Here is a 17841-nt window from a genome sequence, read left to right as displayed (position 1 = left end):
AAAGACAGAAATGAGATAGGAGTGCATTTCAGGGATAGGGCATGGACCAAGCGGTTGTACCAAGGCAGACGTTAATATGTTAAAGTTGGGTAGATCTAGCAGCATGGTCTGGCTGATAAAAGAGTAATATCAATATGCCCATTTATTAGCCCTTATTCTAACTGTTAATTAAATTTACCTCTTCTCCTGGAATAGCTTTTTACTCCTGGCATGCTTCTGATTACAGATGTCCTGGATATTTCTCACTACTGAGAGGGTCAGACCCCTCTTCTTTGAGAAGTTCCAAGGCCTTTGCATCCAACAGGTTATGGGACCGATTGCAGGGGCAAAGCTGCATCTCCCTCAGTGAAGTGTTCACAGATGTGGAGTTTCATCATTCTGTCTTCTAGAGCAAGAGTCAAGCCTGTTTTCTCCCTTGTAGTATTTGCATATCTGGTAAAGAGAAGGATACCAATAATAGGAATGAGTAACCACAGAGGAGACAATTCAGCAATTCAAGCAGCAGCCACTTTACTTTATGAAGGAAAGCATGAATACACAAAGATGCCTGCATTGGCAAAAAGTGAAGCAACCAAGATAGAAAGTTAAAAGAATATTCTAGGAGCAGTTAGGTGGCGCAGTGGATAAGCACTGGCCCTGGGATTCAGAGACCTGAGTTCAAAGCCAGCCTCAGACACTTAACACTCACTAGCTGTATGACCCTGGGCAAGTCACTTAACCCTCATTGCCCCCCCCCCCCCAAAGAATAGTTTGGGGCAGCTAGGTGGTGCAGTGGATAAAGCACCAGTCCTGATTCAAGAGGACCTGAGTTCAAATCCAGCCTCATATACTTACTAGCTGTGTGACCCTGGTCAAATCACTTAACCCTCATTGCCCTGCAAAAAAAACAAAACAAAACAAAAAACAATCAAAGAGTATGTAGCAAAAGTATGGTATAAGACGGAAAGGTAGGAGAGGCTAGGCTATCAAGGATTTGAGTGTCAAACAGAGCATTTCATATTTGCTCCTGAAGGCAATAAGAAAGCCGCCAGCAGGGTCAGAGGAGAGAAGATGAAACTGACAGGCCTTACAAGAGCTTGGATATTTGGGGGGGGGGTGAGAGATAGTGAGGAATCTATGATGACTCCTAGTTGTCAGCGTAAGGGATGGCAAAGATGGTGCTGCCCTAGACAATCATAGGAAGGTAGGAAGAGGAGAGGGATCTGTTTTGGACATACTGAGTTTAAGATGGCTATTGGCCATCCAGTTTAAGAGGTCTGAAAGGCAGCTGGAAATGTGAGATTAGAGCTCTGCAGAGAAATTGGGGCAGGAAAGAACAGATATGGTTGGTGATTAAATCCATGAGGGCCAATGCGATCACCAAGTGAAGTAGTATAGAAGGGAAAGAGAAGAGGGCCCAGGGCAAAACTCTGAGGAACACTTATGGTTGGGGTATGACCTGGAAGAGGATCCAGCAAAGGAGACAGAGAAGGATAGGTCAGATAGGTAGGAAGAGAACTAGGAGAGAGGGGTGTCCTGAAACCCTAGAGAGAAGAGTATCAAGGAGGAGAGAGTGATCAGCGTTGTCACAGAGATGTCAAGGATAATGAGGATTGAGAAAAGGCCACTGGATATGGCAACTAAGAGATCATTAATAATTTTGGAGAGAGCAGTATCAGCAGAATGATACAGCTGGAAGCCAGATTGTAAAGGGTTCAGAAGGGAGTGAGAGGGGAAAAGTGGATGGACCTACTCTAGACAGCCTTTTTTTTTTTTTTTTTGGCTGGGCAATGAGGGCTAAGTGACTTGCCCAGGGTCACACAGCTAGTAAGTGTCAAGTGTCTGAGGCCAGATTTGAACTCAGGTCCTCCTGAATCCAGGGCCAGTGCTTTATCCACTGCGCCACCTAGCTGCCCCCTTGACAGCCTTTTTCTAGGAGTTTAGCTACAAAGGGCAGAAGAGATATGAGATAGTTAGCAGGGATGGAAGGGTCAAGTGAGGGTTTTTTTAGGACAGGGGAGATATGGGCATGTTTGTGGGTAGCAGGGAAGGAGCCAACAGAGAGGGAGACTCTGAAAATAAGTCAAAGGGTGGAGACGACAGAGATGGAATGGAATAGGATGGCTTAAACAAGTCAAAGGGTTATTTAGCCTTGGTAAGGAGTAAGGACACTTCATCATGTGAGATGGGGGTGAAGGAAGGGATAGTGGCAGAAGGCACCAGAGTGATAGGAGATGTGGATAAGGGGAGAAGAATGAATTCATGGCAAGTGACCTCCATTTTTTCTTTAAAATAGGAGGCCAAGTTATCAACTAAGAGAGCAGGGAAATCATGGGAGGTTTGAGGAAGGAAGAAAAAATTGGAAGATATTAAAGAGTAGAAGAGTGATTGATAAGGGAGATATGGCGAGAATTATAAAAGAGCATTGAGGGCATTGTAGCAGATGCAGTCAGAACAACTCAAGAATGGATTTCTCCACCTTCATTCAGCAGCATGTGTGTAAGGACAAAGGCAATGAATGAGGGGAGTGGCCCAAGGCTAAGGTACACCTGGGTATAATTGGCAATATGATAAGGGGGCTAAGGATTCAAGAGAGGAAGACAGCATGGAGTTGAATTGGTTTCACCAAGGAGTCAAGACGGGGAGAAGAGGAGAGAGTGGCTAGTGCAGGGAAGATGGCCTGGGAGGGAATCGAGGAGTTATAGGATGGAAGGTCAATGGTAAGGATAAAGAGGAGGGTTTTGTAAGAGAAGGCAGAGGGAGAGGTGAAGCCAATAGAATATTAGCCACATAAGGGGTAACTTAAATCTTTTAAAGAATAGACAACAACCACTTTAACCAAGTGGAAGGGAATGTGGTGTAAGTGGCAAGAGTACCAGACTTCAAGTCAGAGAGATCAGATTCCAATCTTGACTCAGACACTTACTTGTGCCTTTGGGCTGTTTATTTCTGATATTATGCACTGTTTATTCTCACAGGGTACTGGGAGGAAGCACTTAGTAAACTTTAAAGTGTTATGTAACTCTATCATTGGGCATTTATTATCGCCTGCTATCTGCTAGACACTGTAACTAGGCACTAGGAGACAAAGACAAAACTGAACAGTCTAGCCAACACAGACAACAGTAAGAAGCCTTATATACATCATCTTTTTGATGTTTACCATCCAGGTGAGGTATCGCTAGCCTCATCTTACAGGTGAAGAAATGAGGGCAACAGAAAGGTGGTATGACTTATCCAAAGTCACCCCCATGAGATATGGCACTGCAAAGTCAGGTCATCTGTTTCTTAATTCTTTTTTTTTTTTTTTTTGGTGAGGCAGTTGGGGTTAAGTGACTTGCCCAGGGTCACATAGCTAGTAAGTGTCAAGGGTCTGAGGCCAGATTTGAACTCAGGTCCTCCTGAATCCAGGGCTGGTGCTTTATCCACTGCGCCATCTAGCTGCCCAGGTCATCTGTTTCTTAATCCAATGCTCTTTCCCTTACATCAGAGCATCACTTTTCCTGGAGGGGGATGCCAAATCTTTACCTTGAAGCACCGAGTAGGACAGCAACCAAGTTATTTCAAATCACTCCCAGAGAAGAGAAAACTTCTGGGATCTTTGAAAAGATGAGGAACCTTAGAATAGGAGGTATTACCACCCATATGTATATATACCTAGGCAAAGTTCCCAACCAACCTGAGTATGTGGGCAGAGGTGTGGTCCAGGATGCCCTGACACCTGAGTGAGGTTAAATGGATGGTCGAAGGAGGTAGCCAAGAATATTTTACCACAAGCCCCATCCCACTTTCTTCACCCACAAACACTTGCTAATGCATACCTCTTTCCACCACCCTGGGTATTATACACTCAAATTTCTGCCATCTATCCCTTTGGCACATGTGTCAGAGGGCGACAGAGAGAAACATCTAGGTTCTAACAGGAGGAAATGAGCGTGAATTAAGAATCCAGTTTCTCTTGATGATCTTGTTAGTATCTTGTCATGAGGTGGGTTAAAATGCTCATTACTTTATAAAGAACTCTGAGCAGTGCGAAGATCAAACATGGTGGCCAAGGACCAACTATACAAGGAATGCTACCCACCTCCTAATAGAGTGTTATGACCTCAGAGGGGAAAATAACACACATATTTTTTTGTACATAGCAAATTTGAAAATTTTATTTTGCCTGACTACAAGACATCCGTTACAAGGGTGTAGTCTGGTTTTTCCCCAATCGTAGCTGTTGTCCTTTAGTGAAAAAGAGGACCAATGACATCATGGGTGATGTCTTGATCTGTGCATGAATTGGATCTGAGTGAAGCAGAGTTGCAAAACAGCCACCTGCCTCACACTCACTTCCACATCATCCAAGTCCAGAGGCAGGACAAAAGTCAAATTTTCCCAATGGTTTTTCCCCTTTTGTTCTGACTCTTCTTTCAAAAACATGACTAATGTGGAAATATGTTAACATGATTGTAATATATATCAGACTGCTATGCTGTCTTGGGGAGGGAGGAAGGAAGGAGAAAAATTGGAACTCAAAATGTTACAAAAATAAATGTTGGGGGGGCAGCTAGGTGGTGCAGTGAATAGAGCACTGGCCCTGGAGTCAGGAGTACCTGAGTTCAAATCTGGCCTCAGACACTTAACACTTACTAGCTGTGTGACCCTGGGCAAGTCACTTAACCCCAATTGCCTCACTAAAAACCAAAACAAAACAAAAAAACAAAAAAAAAAATGTTGAAAACTATTTTTACATATAATTGGAAAAAATAAAATAAAATACTATTGCAGGGAGGGGATCAAATTTCCCCAATGGGGAAAGGTGGGGAAGAAGAGAAAAAACAGAATTTTGGCAAACTAAAAAAATGTTAAACTTGAAAATAAAACGCTTTGTAAACTATAAAAAAATGCTCACTAAACTATAACCCCAATTTATAACTATAGCCTTCAATGTCTTCTATCATTCTCACTCACGTCTTATTCTTTATGTCAGCCATCATTCGTTCTGTCAATTTTCTTTATTTCAACCAAGCTAATTTGTTCACCATCTTCACTCATTTCCTCCTGACCTATCTTCATGTCTCGCTGGGTCTAACTTTCCTATGGGAAACATTTAAAAGCCACCATCTTCCCATCTACAAGCTTTCCCACATAAAAGGCCAGGGGTAATGGTAACCTCTTCCAGGAAGCCTTCCCTGGTTACAACTGAGGAAAATCATTTCCATTACATCCTCAAAGTGCTGTGGACTCCTTAACAGACTTGAATATGGAGGGACTCAGACCTAACTCCCCCAAAGGAACTAATCAAAGCCAGGGTTCCTTGACTATTTGCTCCTACAACTATAAAGCTGCAGCACCTTTGATGATGTCTTTTGGGGGTTGTGTTACATACGTTTACTTCTTTCCCTCCTGAACAATGCTTTATTTGAAACAAGCCCTGGCATTTCTACCAAGTCGTGTCTGTTCAGGCTTGCGTGTGGAGGGAGCGTGAGGGTGTACTTACATCAGGAAGGAAAAGAGGGGTCACTCTGGAGAAGAAGAACGGCTAGCTACATTTTTGGAGAGTACAGAGAGATCGTGCTTTTTTCAGGATTTGATGTTCTTTTCTGATGATTTCATGGGAGTATTTGCAATAATTTCTGAAAAGAAAAAAAAAAGACCATCATTATCTCAGCCGAAGCAGCGGCGGCTATGACGTGCAGCACAGTGCTAGCACTTTACAAAATAATGATCCTCACACTAACCCTTGGGGAATAGGGGATATCATCACCTTCATTTTGCAGTGGAGGAAACTGAGGCAAACAGAGGTTAAATAACACAGCTAGTTATAACACCTCTGCCACATGGAGCCCACAGAGAAGATACATCAGAGGAAGTGTAAGTGCTCAGGTCCATCTGGTTCCTTCAGGACTTCCTACCAGAGGAAGGCCTTGCTTTGAGGAAAATCCTGTAAAAACCAAGACAGGATCTGGGGAATGAGAGGGAGAAGGGGAAGGTACATACTTTTTAGACCAGGGCTTTCTTAAACTTTTTCCACTGGTGACCTCTTTTCTCCTGAGAAATTTTTATGCGACCCTGGGTAGAGAGGTGTATACATAACCTTTTACTGTTGCCAACTTTTTTGCGACCCCCCACATTCAGTTTAAGAAGCTTTGTTTTACATCACAGAACAAATCATATTAATTTACAAAAGAAGGATTCCTTTAAATAACATCTTCTCTGCTAGAAGTAATAAGGAGCCCCTGGAATTTATTAAAGGGGAAGGAGTGACATGCTTTTAAGGAAAAATCACTTCAGTGGGTTAGTGGAAGATGGGAGCTGAACCCATGACTCAGCTGCTCAGAATTAGGGACATGGCTTACTCACAGTGAGTAAATACTTAATGTATCAAACACTGGGATTTTTGTTTTGAATGCAATTAGCTGTCTCAGGGGATAGACCCTAAAAGCACTAACTACTAGTATCTATCTTCCTTTAGGCAAGTCCTCATAAACAGGAAGTTTCATGTGGGGAGAGGTTTTTCTAACTTTGGTATGTCCTTTGTTAAGTCACAACCACTCTCAGGGCCTCAGTGTCCTCTTCTGTGAAGTGAGAAGGTTGGAGGAGGTGCCTAGCAGCTCTAACATTGTGGAGCTTTAGGATTCTAGACACCCAAGTCTGAACTTGGACCCAGGAAGTCTTAACAGCTGCCTCCCAGTCCTTTGGCTGGGTGGAGCTGTGATCATCGCTAACCAAAGAACAGGAAATGTGCTGATTAGCCCAGAATCATACAGGCTCCAGGCCATATATTTTTTTAAAGCTATATGATAGATAGATGCAGCTACAGTGTCAGAAATCTTGGAAACACAGCAGAATGACTGAACTCCACACCCCACCCCACCCCACCCCACCCCTAAGCCTCAGCAAATGCCAACTCATTTGTTGTTAAAAATATCTAGTCAATTTGACTTTTTTAAATGATGCTCCTTACATCTAGTGGCATCCAACTCTTTTCTTAGAGAAAGGCTTCATGCCAGACATGAGGCTTCTTAGTATTCTATATGCCTTTGTTACCTTTAATCTCTTGATCCAGATTAATATTTTCCAACAGAATTTTTACCATCTTCCTCTTGTTGGTTTTTTTGGGGGGGGGGCATGCTGAACAATCTTGATAAATCTATGGGTCCCTTCTCAGAATATGCTTTTCAAATGTATTGGGAGAAATGATTATTTCTCTCTTGTATTTAATAACTAATTGTTGAGTTAGGTCCAATGTTTTTCCCTTTTCAACTCTTCATTCAAAAATCAGAGGAAGAAACTCAGATCTGTTCAAAAGGTAAAGGTGGGTGAATTGATGGATTCCGGCCCATTGTATTTTACTCAGACAGGTCTAGGGGAAATGTCAGAAAGATGATATGGATACCAGATAATTCTCTCTGACCAAAACTGAACCACTCATTAGAAATAAGCTTGCCTCTCATTATAATATTCATTCTTGCCATACTTGTTTAACTGGAGTTGATTTCTACCCTCAGGGTGTACTCTCGTTTCCAAAGGCTTTGTAAGTACTGAAGTGTCTTTGGTCTTTGAGAGACAAATGAGCCCTCTTTGTTAACCTACTTGCTAGGCAGTGGTTAATAAACTGATTATAAGAATTTAACCAGAAACTCTGTCTCTCGTCGAAAATTTTTACTCTATGATATTATAAAGTATACATGGGATTAAAAAGGAACTCAACTATACTGAAATATCATCATAAAAATATTTTTTTAAAAGTTCCCCAAACCCATTTAAAGAGATCTCAATAAACTGGAAGAGGAGTTGAGGAGGGGAAAAGAGTAATAGTTACATTTTTAATTTTGAACTCACACCAAATAAAATGGGCATTTCCATATACACAGTTCAACAGGAAAACATATCTGAAACTGCAAATCTCTATTAAAATACAGCTTATTTTTCTCATGAAGTATATAATAAACTGCGACATGTAACTTTCAAAGCTGTTCTGCTTCTCAGTGACTCTGCCCTTCCTTCTGTTCCCTTCTGGGCATTAAAAAAAAAAAAAAAGCCTCCATTACCGCATTCTCTCTCTCTCTCTCTCTCCTCATCTCTCTCTCTCTCTCTCTCTCTCTCTTCTCTTCTCTCTCTCTCTCTCTCTCGTCTCTCTCTCTCACTTGTGGGGGTTGGGGGGTGGGGGACAAGGGAAACAACCCTAGTACTAGTCTCCTTACCCTCCCACCTCACGCCCTGAAGACATACTGCAGATATGCGTCAACCAGAATTACACAGGGAGCCCACATATTTCAGCTGTTTTCTCTACCAATTTGAGACCAAAAGACTACACTTCATAATTCATCCCCATAAATCAGACTTCAGATACATTAGGATACAGGTGTTCTTCCTACTGAAAAAAAAGAAAAACAAACCCCTTACAATAAATATGCATAATCAAGCAAAACAAAGCAAAAGCAGCTACGTCCACATATTTGAGAGGCTATTAAATGAAAAGGACCAGACTTGATATATTTGGTCCTGAAGCCAGCAAAGGGTGGGGAAATTTGGAAGAACTGTGGAAGAGGATGCCTTCAGAGGTTCTTGCTCTGTGGAGATAGTTAAGCAAAAGTTGGATATCTTGCTGGGGAATCTGCTTTCAGGTATGGATTTGACCAGATTGCTGTGAGGTGCCTTCCCTCTTTGGACTGTGTGATACTCAGCTATGTGGACCTGAGACTCAAGACCCCAAAGGGTCAGAACTGAGGAACAACCAATTCCAGAGCCATGACTAGAAGGAACAAAGCTAGACCTTTCCCTTCACTAAATCTGAATCATGCCTGTTGTGCTGGTCCAGGGAAATGCAGTGGAACGGATAAGGGTATCAACTTTCTATCTAACCTAATTGAATGACAGTGGGTATGGTGAAAGGGCGCTGGACTTCAGGTCAACTGCTGTCTCTGACACTTACAAGCTATAGCACCAACACCAAACTACTTAAACAGAGGCTCAGTTTTATCTGTATAAAAGGGGGATAATAATACCCCAGAATTACCTACCTCAGAGGGCTGTTGGATCCAATGAGAGAATGGATTTTGTACTGCATTTTGTGAACCTTAATGTATTACATAAATAATAACTATTATTGGTGACCCCCATGTAGTTTCCCTGCTTGGGGAGAGAGAGGCTAAATCCCAGGATGGTGATATAAATCAGGGAACGATTTAGGGAAGGTAAAAGGTGACCACCACAAGGATAGTTTGCTTGACTCCTACAAACCCAGATTATTTTTCCTCTCAGGGTAATGGGCATACCTCAGTCCCTAGGTAGTACTGAGAGCCACTGGGGGGAGGGTCTACCAAATGGTGAATTTTAAAAAACTGTCTCCTTCCCCTGTTCTTTGTTGTGTGTAATGTAATTGTTTTATGCACTGTGCCTGCTTGCTGCTTGTAAGAAAATTGAGGATCCCTAGGTGAAAAGCTAAAATGAGACAAATTCAAATGCACCCCCAACCTAATGGAACAAATACAAACCCCTGTGATGTTATTAGAGAGAACTCCCTCATGTTTGTATTCCATCAAGAAGAATTCTAGAGCTCCAACTGTTTACTAAAAGACCAGAGGCTCTAGATTCACAATCTGTTTGACCCATATCATGTCACAAAAAGTTTTTTGTAGGATTGTTTAATGTATTCTGAAGTAAAATTTATGGGGATGAAATGAGGAGGTGTTGTCCTTGGTCTCAAATGGGCAAGAACAGAGCTACGGAATGAATAGAAGGGCCTCTCCTTCTATAAATGTGGTTGGGACATGTTCTCTAGGCTGACAGGATGCCTTTGAGACCAACATGATGCCATAATTGTGAATTGGCCCCAAGTAAATAAAAATGCTAAAAAAAAATTTTTTAAAAGAGCCTATTACATGCCGGAGGACACTAAGAGAGACAAAGACTAAACATTCTATGCCCTCAAGAACTTAAATAAGCATTTACTTAGTTCCTACTCATGTGCCAGTCACTAAGCTATGCTATCAGGGTAAATAACACATACTCATGCACACACACTACAAGGGAATAGGGAATGGGGGTGGGAGAAGACACACCAGCTCAGGAAAATCAGGAAAGGACTCATGGAAGAGATGGCCCCTCAGAAAGAGATTCTAATGGAGCAGCTAGGTGTCGCAGTGGATAGAACACCGGCCCAGGACCCACTGGAGTTTACAAACACGATCAGACTTAAAGACGACTGTTTCTGGCAGCCACAGAGGATGACACGGAGAGAAGAGTTAAAGGCAGGGGGACCAACTGGGGTACACCAGTGGCACCAAACTCAAATAGAAACTGGGGCCACGAAAGCATACATAAAGAACCCTGTAGAAAAATTGGAAATTGAGGGGATACACATCAATAGGGGAAGGGCTGAACAAGTTGTGGTATATAAATGTAATGGAATACCATTGTGCTATAAGAAATAATGAGCAGGCAGATTTCAGAAAAATCTGGATTTACATGAACTGATGCTGAGTGAAGTGAGCAGAACCAGGAGAACATTGTACACAATGACGGCAACATTGTACAATGATCCACTATGATGCGTTTAGTTCTTCTCAGTAATGTATTGATCCAAGACAATTCCAAAAAACTCATGATAGAAAATGCTCTCCAAATTCAGGAAAAGAACAATGGAGTCTGAATGCAGATTGAAGAATACTATTTTCATTTTTTGTTGTTTCTTCTTTCACATGGTTTTTCCTTTTGTGCTGACTTTTCTCTAGACCATGACTATGTGGAAACATGTTTAACATGATTGTAATGTATAACCTCTATCAGATTGTTTGCTGTCTTAGGGAGGGGGGAGGGAAGGGAGAGAAGGAGAAAAATTTGGAACTCAAAATCTTGCAAAAATTAATGTTGAAAACTTTATATACTAATAATTGAAAAATAATACTATTATGATGGGGGGGAAAGAACCCTGCAGGCCACATGACTGATATAGAAAACCACATTTATATATTCTCTTTTATTCGTTTATTTATATTGTTAAACATTTCCTAACTACATTTAATGTGATTCAGGCTACACTGGAGCAAGTATTGTGGGGTTTGTTTTTCACACCCTGGGGTTAGGTTCTGCAAAAAAGCAGGAGATGAGGGCTCCTAATTGGGCTGGTGGCTGTGTTAGTAGGGAGAAAGGATGGATTGCCCAAATCCTCTAGGAACATGCTCCTTGATCTTGGACTTCAGTAAGAGTCTGCACTTATGTTTAGAGTGCCCCAAAGCACCAAGTCTATGCCCTTATACACCCCTACCCCGTTAGAGTTTAGCTCATGAAACCAATCAGAGTGGTCTGGGTGGAGAGGAATTTCTTTGTCCAAACTGCTAGAGGCAGCTGAGTCTCATGATCAAGCCACATTCTCAGGCAGGACTTTTGAGTCCACCTCCTCATTTATTTTATCCACCCCTTCATTAATTGTTTGCCAGTCAGGGTTGATTTCTCCTGACAGGGGCATTCCCTTTAAAAAAAATATTTAAAGCATTCTGTGTCTCCATTTGGTGCCGTTGATTACTGAAACCACTGACCATCAATTTATTGATTATCAGCTAGCCTAACTGATAAATTGGTTGTTAGTTACCCAGAAAATGCTGTCTCTCAGGCTTGTCATAATCTCACTGTTTAGTCTGTTCGCATTTCAAGGAGTCCTGTAATTTGCAGCTTATAACTGATGTTTACCATTCTCGTCCTCTAAGACATTTATTTCCTTTCTAACTCTTTCCTCCAGACCTTTTCTTTCAATTAAAAAAAAAAAACAACACAAAACTTTCTTCCTTCATTTCCTCTAGGTAGATGCCTATATGGCACAGTGGATAGAGCACTGGGCTTAAAATCAGGAAGACTTATCTTCATGAGTTCAAACCCAGCCCTGCGTGACTCTGGGAAAGTCACTTAACCTGTTTGCTCATCTGTAGAATGAGGTGGAGAAGGAAATGCAAACCACTCTAGTATCTTGTCAGGAAAAACCCAAATGGAGTTATGAAGAGTAGGACATGAATGAAATAAACTGAACAACAACAACAAAAACGAAATGGAGAAATATTAATTTTTCATCAGTAGGCCAAGCCAACCTAATAAAAACAAAAATATTACTGAAATTAATTTACTTATTCAGTAATATAGCAAATTACCAAAGGGTCACTTTATGAAACTAGGGGAAAAAATAGTGAAATTAAGGCACAAAAGGTGCAGTAATTTATCAGAACAAGGAATAGGGGGAGAGCTCACGATCAAACATGGGATCACAGACAATAAAGTGGATAATTTTGATTACACAATATTTTAAAGGTTCTTGTGCAAACAAATCCATATAGATCAGGGGGGAAAGGGGAAAAGACCAACTTTGAATCAAGTTTCTTCTAGTAGCACAGCCCTGACACAAGAGTGCATACTTTATAACCCTGGAAAGCTGCTATGTGGATTAGCATTTACAAACAGCACTGTGAAATCACCATATAACCTGAGATCAGAGCAGCTCAGATTTGGGATTCTAGCTGTACCACCTGCCTCTTGATGCTTCTCCTGCCCTCGTCTCTGGCCCTTAGCCATGTCGCTCCGCTCTGTTTCTAAAATATTCCCTGCCTCCCTTCACTTTATTTTAAATAAAGCTCACTTTCAGGGACCAAGTGAAGCTGATCAAGGTCTACTCAAAGAAACCAATAACATGGGCCTCTCGTCCAATACTGAAAACCAACCACATTTACAAAGGCACCAGTCAAGGTTTTTAATTTCACTCTGAACAGTCTCATCTCTTTTTGAGGCCTTCTGGAATCATAGGATTTAAAACAGGGACATATATTTAAAATATATATTTAAAATATGTGTGACATATATTTAATTATTTTATGTATTTTTATATCCTTATTCAAATGCCAATTTAATTTTAAATATTGTAAATTTCTATATATTTTAACTGTTAAAATAGTTTATGTATTTTAATATATTTTAATTATTATGCATATATACTTTTTTTTTTGGTGAGGCAATTGGGGTTAAGTGACTTGCCTAGGGTCAGTAAGCTAGTAAGTGTTAAGTGTCTGAGACCATATTTGAACTCAGGTCCTCCTGATTCCAGGGCCAGTACTCTATCCACTGTGGCCCCCATATATACTTAAAATATAAAATAAATTCTAAAAGCACTGTGAGCACCACAAGTTGTAGTATAAAGTGAGGGCAATTTCTAGAGCAAAGGTTCTCAGTGTGGTTCAGGGATCCCTGGGATCCTGAGCAAAGATCAAAGCTCTTTCCCTACTAATATACTAAAAACTTTTTGAGTTAGAATGCCAGCATATCAATAGATGAACAAGTGACTTGTTTTAACTGCCTACCAGAAACTCTAACATGCTAAAGTTTTTGCTTAACCTCTGTAGAAGACTTAATGCTTCTTTATCGCTCCGACCCCCCAGATCAGAGAGGAGGAAGCCCAGCCTAATTCTCTTCTTTGGTTCAGGGTAATATGGAGACACACTCGCTCTTTTTTCACTTTTCCCTCTCCCATTAGGGAAAAAGAGAAGATTCCTGTGTAAAGTTCACCAATGATAGCTATTTGGAACAAAGTGAGGTTTAGGACTGTGGACAGCTTGAGGGAAGTACTTGGGGGGCAGGAAAGAAGAATCAAGATTTGTTTTGGAGTGTTTAAAAAGATCTTAAACTTTGCCTTCTCTGAAGTTCTGTGTGAGATTAGAAAATGTATGAAGTAACAATTTAAGATAAATATCACTTATAATCTCTTAACAACATTTTCCTAGATTTATCAAAGTGACAAATGAAGACAGTAGAATACAGATATATATGAATATACAAAACAATACAATATATAATGAAGACACAAAATAAAGCAGAGTATACACATATATATTCTGCCTTATTTGTATATTCATTACATACATGTGTACATATATTGAAATTAAACTGATTTTGTTTCTGAAGTACATTTCTTTTCATATGTTTATATACACATACATATATACAACACATACAGAGAGAGAGATTGAGAGGATGAATATAACTAACTATTGGACATTTTCTTTTTCATTCTGCATAGACAAAATAAAAAAATGTGTGCTTCGAAAACAGAAACATCAGTCCATTAACTTCAATTCAACAAACATTTTTCAAGGGGCCTAGTAGGGCTTGGCATACAAAATGAAAGCTGCAAAAAACAATAAGCAAACCTAAAACCACCAGCCAGGTCCCATTCACAAGGTCCTGACTGAAATGCACCCCCCAAAGAAGAGTAAGCTTGCAGGAATCCCAGCAAAAACAAGACAAAGAATAAAGCAAGAACAGACCAAGGCAGGTATTTAAAAGAGAAGAATGCCTGCAAAAGACCCACAAAAATGTCTAAAAGACATCCTAAATTTATAATGTTAAGGAAAATTGAGTCTGTAAAGAACAGAACTGATACTACAGAACATTGTTGTTCAGTGAGGTCTGACTTTTTGTGATCCTTTTAGGGTTTTCTTGGCAAATATCCTGCAGTGGTTTGCCATTTCCTTCTCCAACTCATTCTACAGATGAGAAAAACTGAGGCAAACAGGTTAAGTGACTTGCATAGAACACAAAGCTAGAAATCGTCTGAGGGCCTGTATTTGAACTCAGGAAGATGAGTCTTCCTCATTTCAAGCCCAGTGCTCTATCCACGTGTACACCACCCACCTGCCTCCCTAGAGGAAATGAAACAAGAGTGACACATTGGGGTTTTCTTGTTAAGTTTAACTGTCTAAGGATCATCCTATCAGACCAATCAATCAGTAAGGGTATTTAGCACCTGCTATATACCAAGAGCTGGTATGTCCAGTTTGAACTGTCCAACAGGCTGCTGAAATATGAAAACCTTTTTACTGTTGACTCCACCTCCGTTCCCCATCCCACCCCCACTTTGGTACCTCTGTTTGCAAATCAAACCTCCTTTATCTGTTTTGGGATTTTTTTCCCCCTTCCATTTCTCAGTTTCTCTTACCTACGATCATCACCTGTTTGTGCATTTTCAACTTTTGTGAATACTCTGTTCTGCTGTGGGGCAGCCAGGTGGCTCAGAAGATGGAATGCTGGGCCTGGAGTTCAAATCCTGCCTGCTCATCCTTAGCATAGTACCTAGCACATGGTAAGGGCTTTAAAAAAAATGGTTGTTTGACCAATGCAGAAATATGTTTAATGTGATCGTACATATATAACCTATATCAGATTACTTGTTGTCTTGGGGAGGGGGAGGAGGGAAGGAGGGAGAAAAATTTGAAACTAGAAATCTTAGGAAAACAAATGTTGAAAACTATCTTTACATGTAACAGAAAATAATAAAATACTTTTATATGAAGAAAAAAAATGCTTGTTGACTGACTCTATAGTGCAGTCAACCTGCGCCTTCTGACTGTTTTCCATATACCTTAGAAAGAATCCTTCTACATGAAACCTTTTCTGATTCCCCCAGCTACTAAAATTCTCCCCCCAAAATCACTTTCTATCATTTTGTATATACCCCATGTGTACACATTATCCTCTTCAATCTAATTTAAAATCGTCGAAGGTAGCACGTTTTCCACCTGTGGACAAAAAAAGATCTTATTTGAAATTATTGCATAATTGTATATTGTATTCTGAGTCATGTACATTCACATTTTGGGGGATCTTTATTATTCTCAATTTTTAAATCCATATGAGACTTGGAATATGGGAATTTATCAGTAAGACATTAATGGCCTTCGTTCTGAGTTATCAGATGCCATGTGGCCAGGATGCCAAGCCAATCACAAGAGGAATACATGCAAGAGCAGACATTGAACTGTCACGTGAGGGGAGACATGCATGAAGTTAAGGTTCGGCCGAGGGAACAGCTTTTGACAAACGTTGAGGCTCGGTTTCTCTTGGTTTAATTTCCACCACAAGTATTGTACAGATGGCTGGAAGTTTTCATCCCACCCATCTCATTCTATACCTGGCTTCTATGCCCCCTCCTATATGCCTGATGCCATGGACGTCTCATCCCAAGCATCTGATTAAGTCTGACTCAGTTTCCTCCAATATGTTCGGTGGCATGGAGGTATATCCCATCTACCTATTTTAAGCCTGGCATACTGCATGGGCAGTATATGTTGCTCAAGTGTGGGAATGCTCATATCCCATCATTTCTCTGTTCTTTTATTGGTAACCCCCATAATTATCTCAGGTGTCATGAATAAATACAGCGTTGGATTTGGCCTTGACATCTGTGACCAATTGATTAGATTCTTTAAATTTCTCATAATGGCATGAGGATAATTAGGCAGATGATGCAAAAAATGATGAAACAAAGATAAAAATTATTTTTTAAATTAATATTGCAGCAATTGTCTTCTCAATTTACCCTCCACAAGGGAGGACTATAGTAATATTAAGTTTTAGAGAATGTTTCAATTTTTGTTTTATTATATGTTTCATGTGTAACAACTAAGATTCTGAATTCCCTTAGACATTTTTTTTTTTTGGTGAGGCAATTGGGGGTAAGTGATTTGCCCAGGGTCACACAGCTAGTAAGTGTTAAGTGTTTGAGGCCGGATTTGAACTCAAGTCCTCCTGAATCCAGGGCCGGTACTCTATCCACTGTACCACCTAGCTGCCCCAGACATGTTTTTAAGAACTCTCATTGTTTTGATTATTGACAAAGCTATTTTAGAGTTGTGTTAAGCTCAATTTTGTAGGAAATTTTCCTGGCTGATTACCAGCATCCACACATCAACCCCTGAAAAGACTTCCATTCCATGACTACACCCAGAGGACATGCCAAGAATCATCTGAGAAAAGATTTTCAAAGACTTTAAATGAACAGTTTTGTTTTGTTGATTTTTATTCCCTTCTGTTGTTATGTACATCGTTTATAATATGTATTCTCTGCAGAGGCCTTCCCTCTGCAGGCCAGTGTCAAAGTGCCGGTTCATGAGGGACCGCCCCCCCTAGACAAAATTTCCCCTTTCTCCCTTTTCTATATAGTTATTAACATACTGTTTGTTAGCATAGGGTATTATATTCTGTTATTTTTGACTGTTTCATCAAGGAAACACCCTGTGTTTCTTGAAGAAACAAAGGGGGGGCTGTGATGATTGGAATGATGCCACCTGCTAGAGACTTACTGTGGGAAGACTCCACCATGAGAAGGCACCTGAGGGCAAGCCATGCAGCTTTTCTTTGGCGTCAGAAGTGTCATTTGCTTGTTGGAGGAAGACGGGGTGAGGCTGGCTCTCCCGCTCTTTTTCATCAGGACACTGATAGAGAGTAGCGCTAGAAATGTGCTCTCCTTTATACAGATAGATGAATCTAGGCCTTTCTCTCTTCACCAAATTCTATATCTCCTTAATAAATGCTTAAAGTCAAAACTCTTGCTAAAGCTTATAATTTATTGGGTACCACTCAGATATTTTAGACAGACTAGCTAGAATTTTAGCCCCTTACACACCTGTGGCTTTGTATCTCCAGTGCTTACCCACACAGCAGGCACTTACAAGTAATAAATGCTTGTTGCTGGGGGACGGCAACTAGGTGGCGCAGTGGATAAAGCACTGGCCCTGGATTCAGGAGGGCCTGAGTTCAAAGTCCAGTCTCAGATACTTGATACTTACTAGCTGTGTGACCCTGGGGCAAGTCACTTAACCCTCATGTCCCCACCAAAAAAAAATTTTTTTTTTAATGTTTGCTGTTATATGGATTAATTTTTCAGAAGCATCAAAATGCAAATAGTTTGCATTTATTAAGCACCTATTATGTGCTAGTATTGGAGGGAGAGAAAAAGAGGAAGAGAAGAGAACTTATTTTCTACTGGAAAGAAATATTACATACACACAAAGTAGAAAATAATATCATATACACAAAGTAATACAAAATTATTTC

The 17841-nt window shown here is 40.5% G+C and overlaps 1 protein-coding gene across 1 annotated transcript in view; it reads right to left on the bottom strand.

Moving 5' to 3' along the window:
- The window catches only part of ZC3HAV1 (zinc finger CCCH-type containing, antiviral 1), a 110116-nt gene that overhangs the window by 73690 nt on the left and 18585 nt on the right, over positions 1-17841 (bottom strand). The window contains 8 exon segments of the mRNA XM_043968309.1: positions 194-264; positions 266-326; positions 328-381; positions 383-432; positions 5468-5485; positions 5487-5513; positions 5515-5575; positions 5577-5603. Of these exon segments, the coding sequence (XP_043824244.1) occupies positions 194-264; positions 266-326; positions 328-381; positions 383-432; positions 5468-5485; positions 5487-5513; positions 5515-5575; positions 5577-5603 (369 nt within the window).

Source organism: Dromiciops gliroides, chromosome 5 (genome assembly GCF_019393635.1).
Source record: "Dromiciops gliroides isolate mDroGli1 chromosome 5, mDroGli1.pri, whole genome shotgun sequence".
NCBI classification, from domain to species: domain Eukaryota; kingdom Metazoa; phylum Chordata; class Mammalia; order Microbiotheria; family Microbiotheriidae; genus Dromiciops; species Dromiciops gliroides.
Note: the sequence above shows the minus strand (reverse complement) of the source record. Positions and strands in the feature narration are given on the sequence as shown.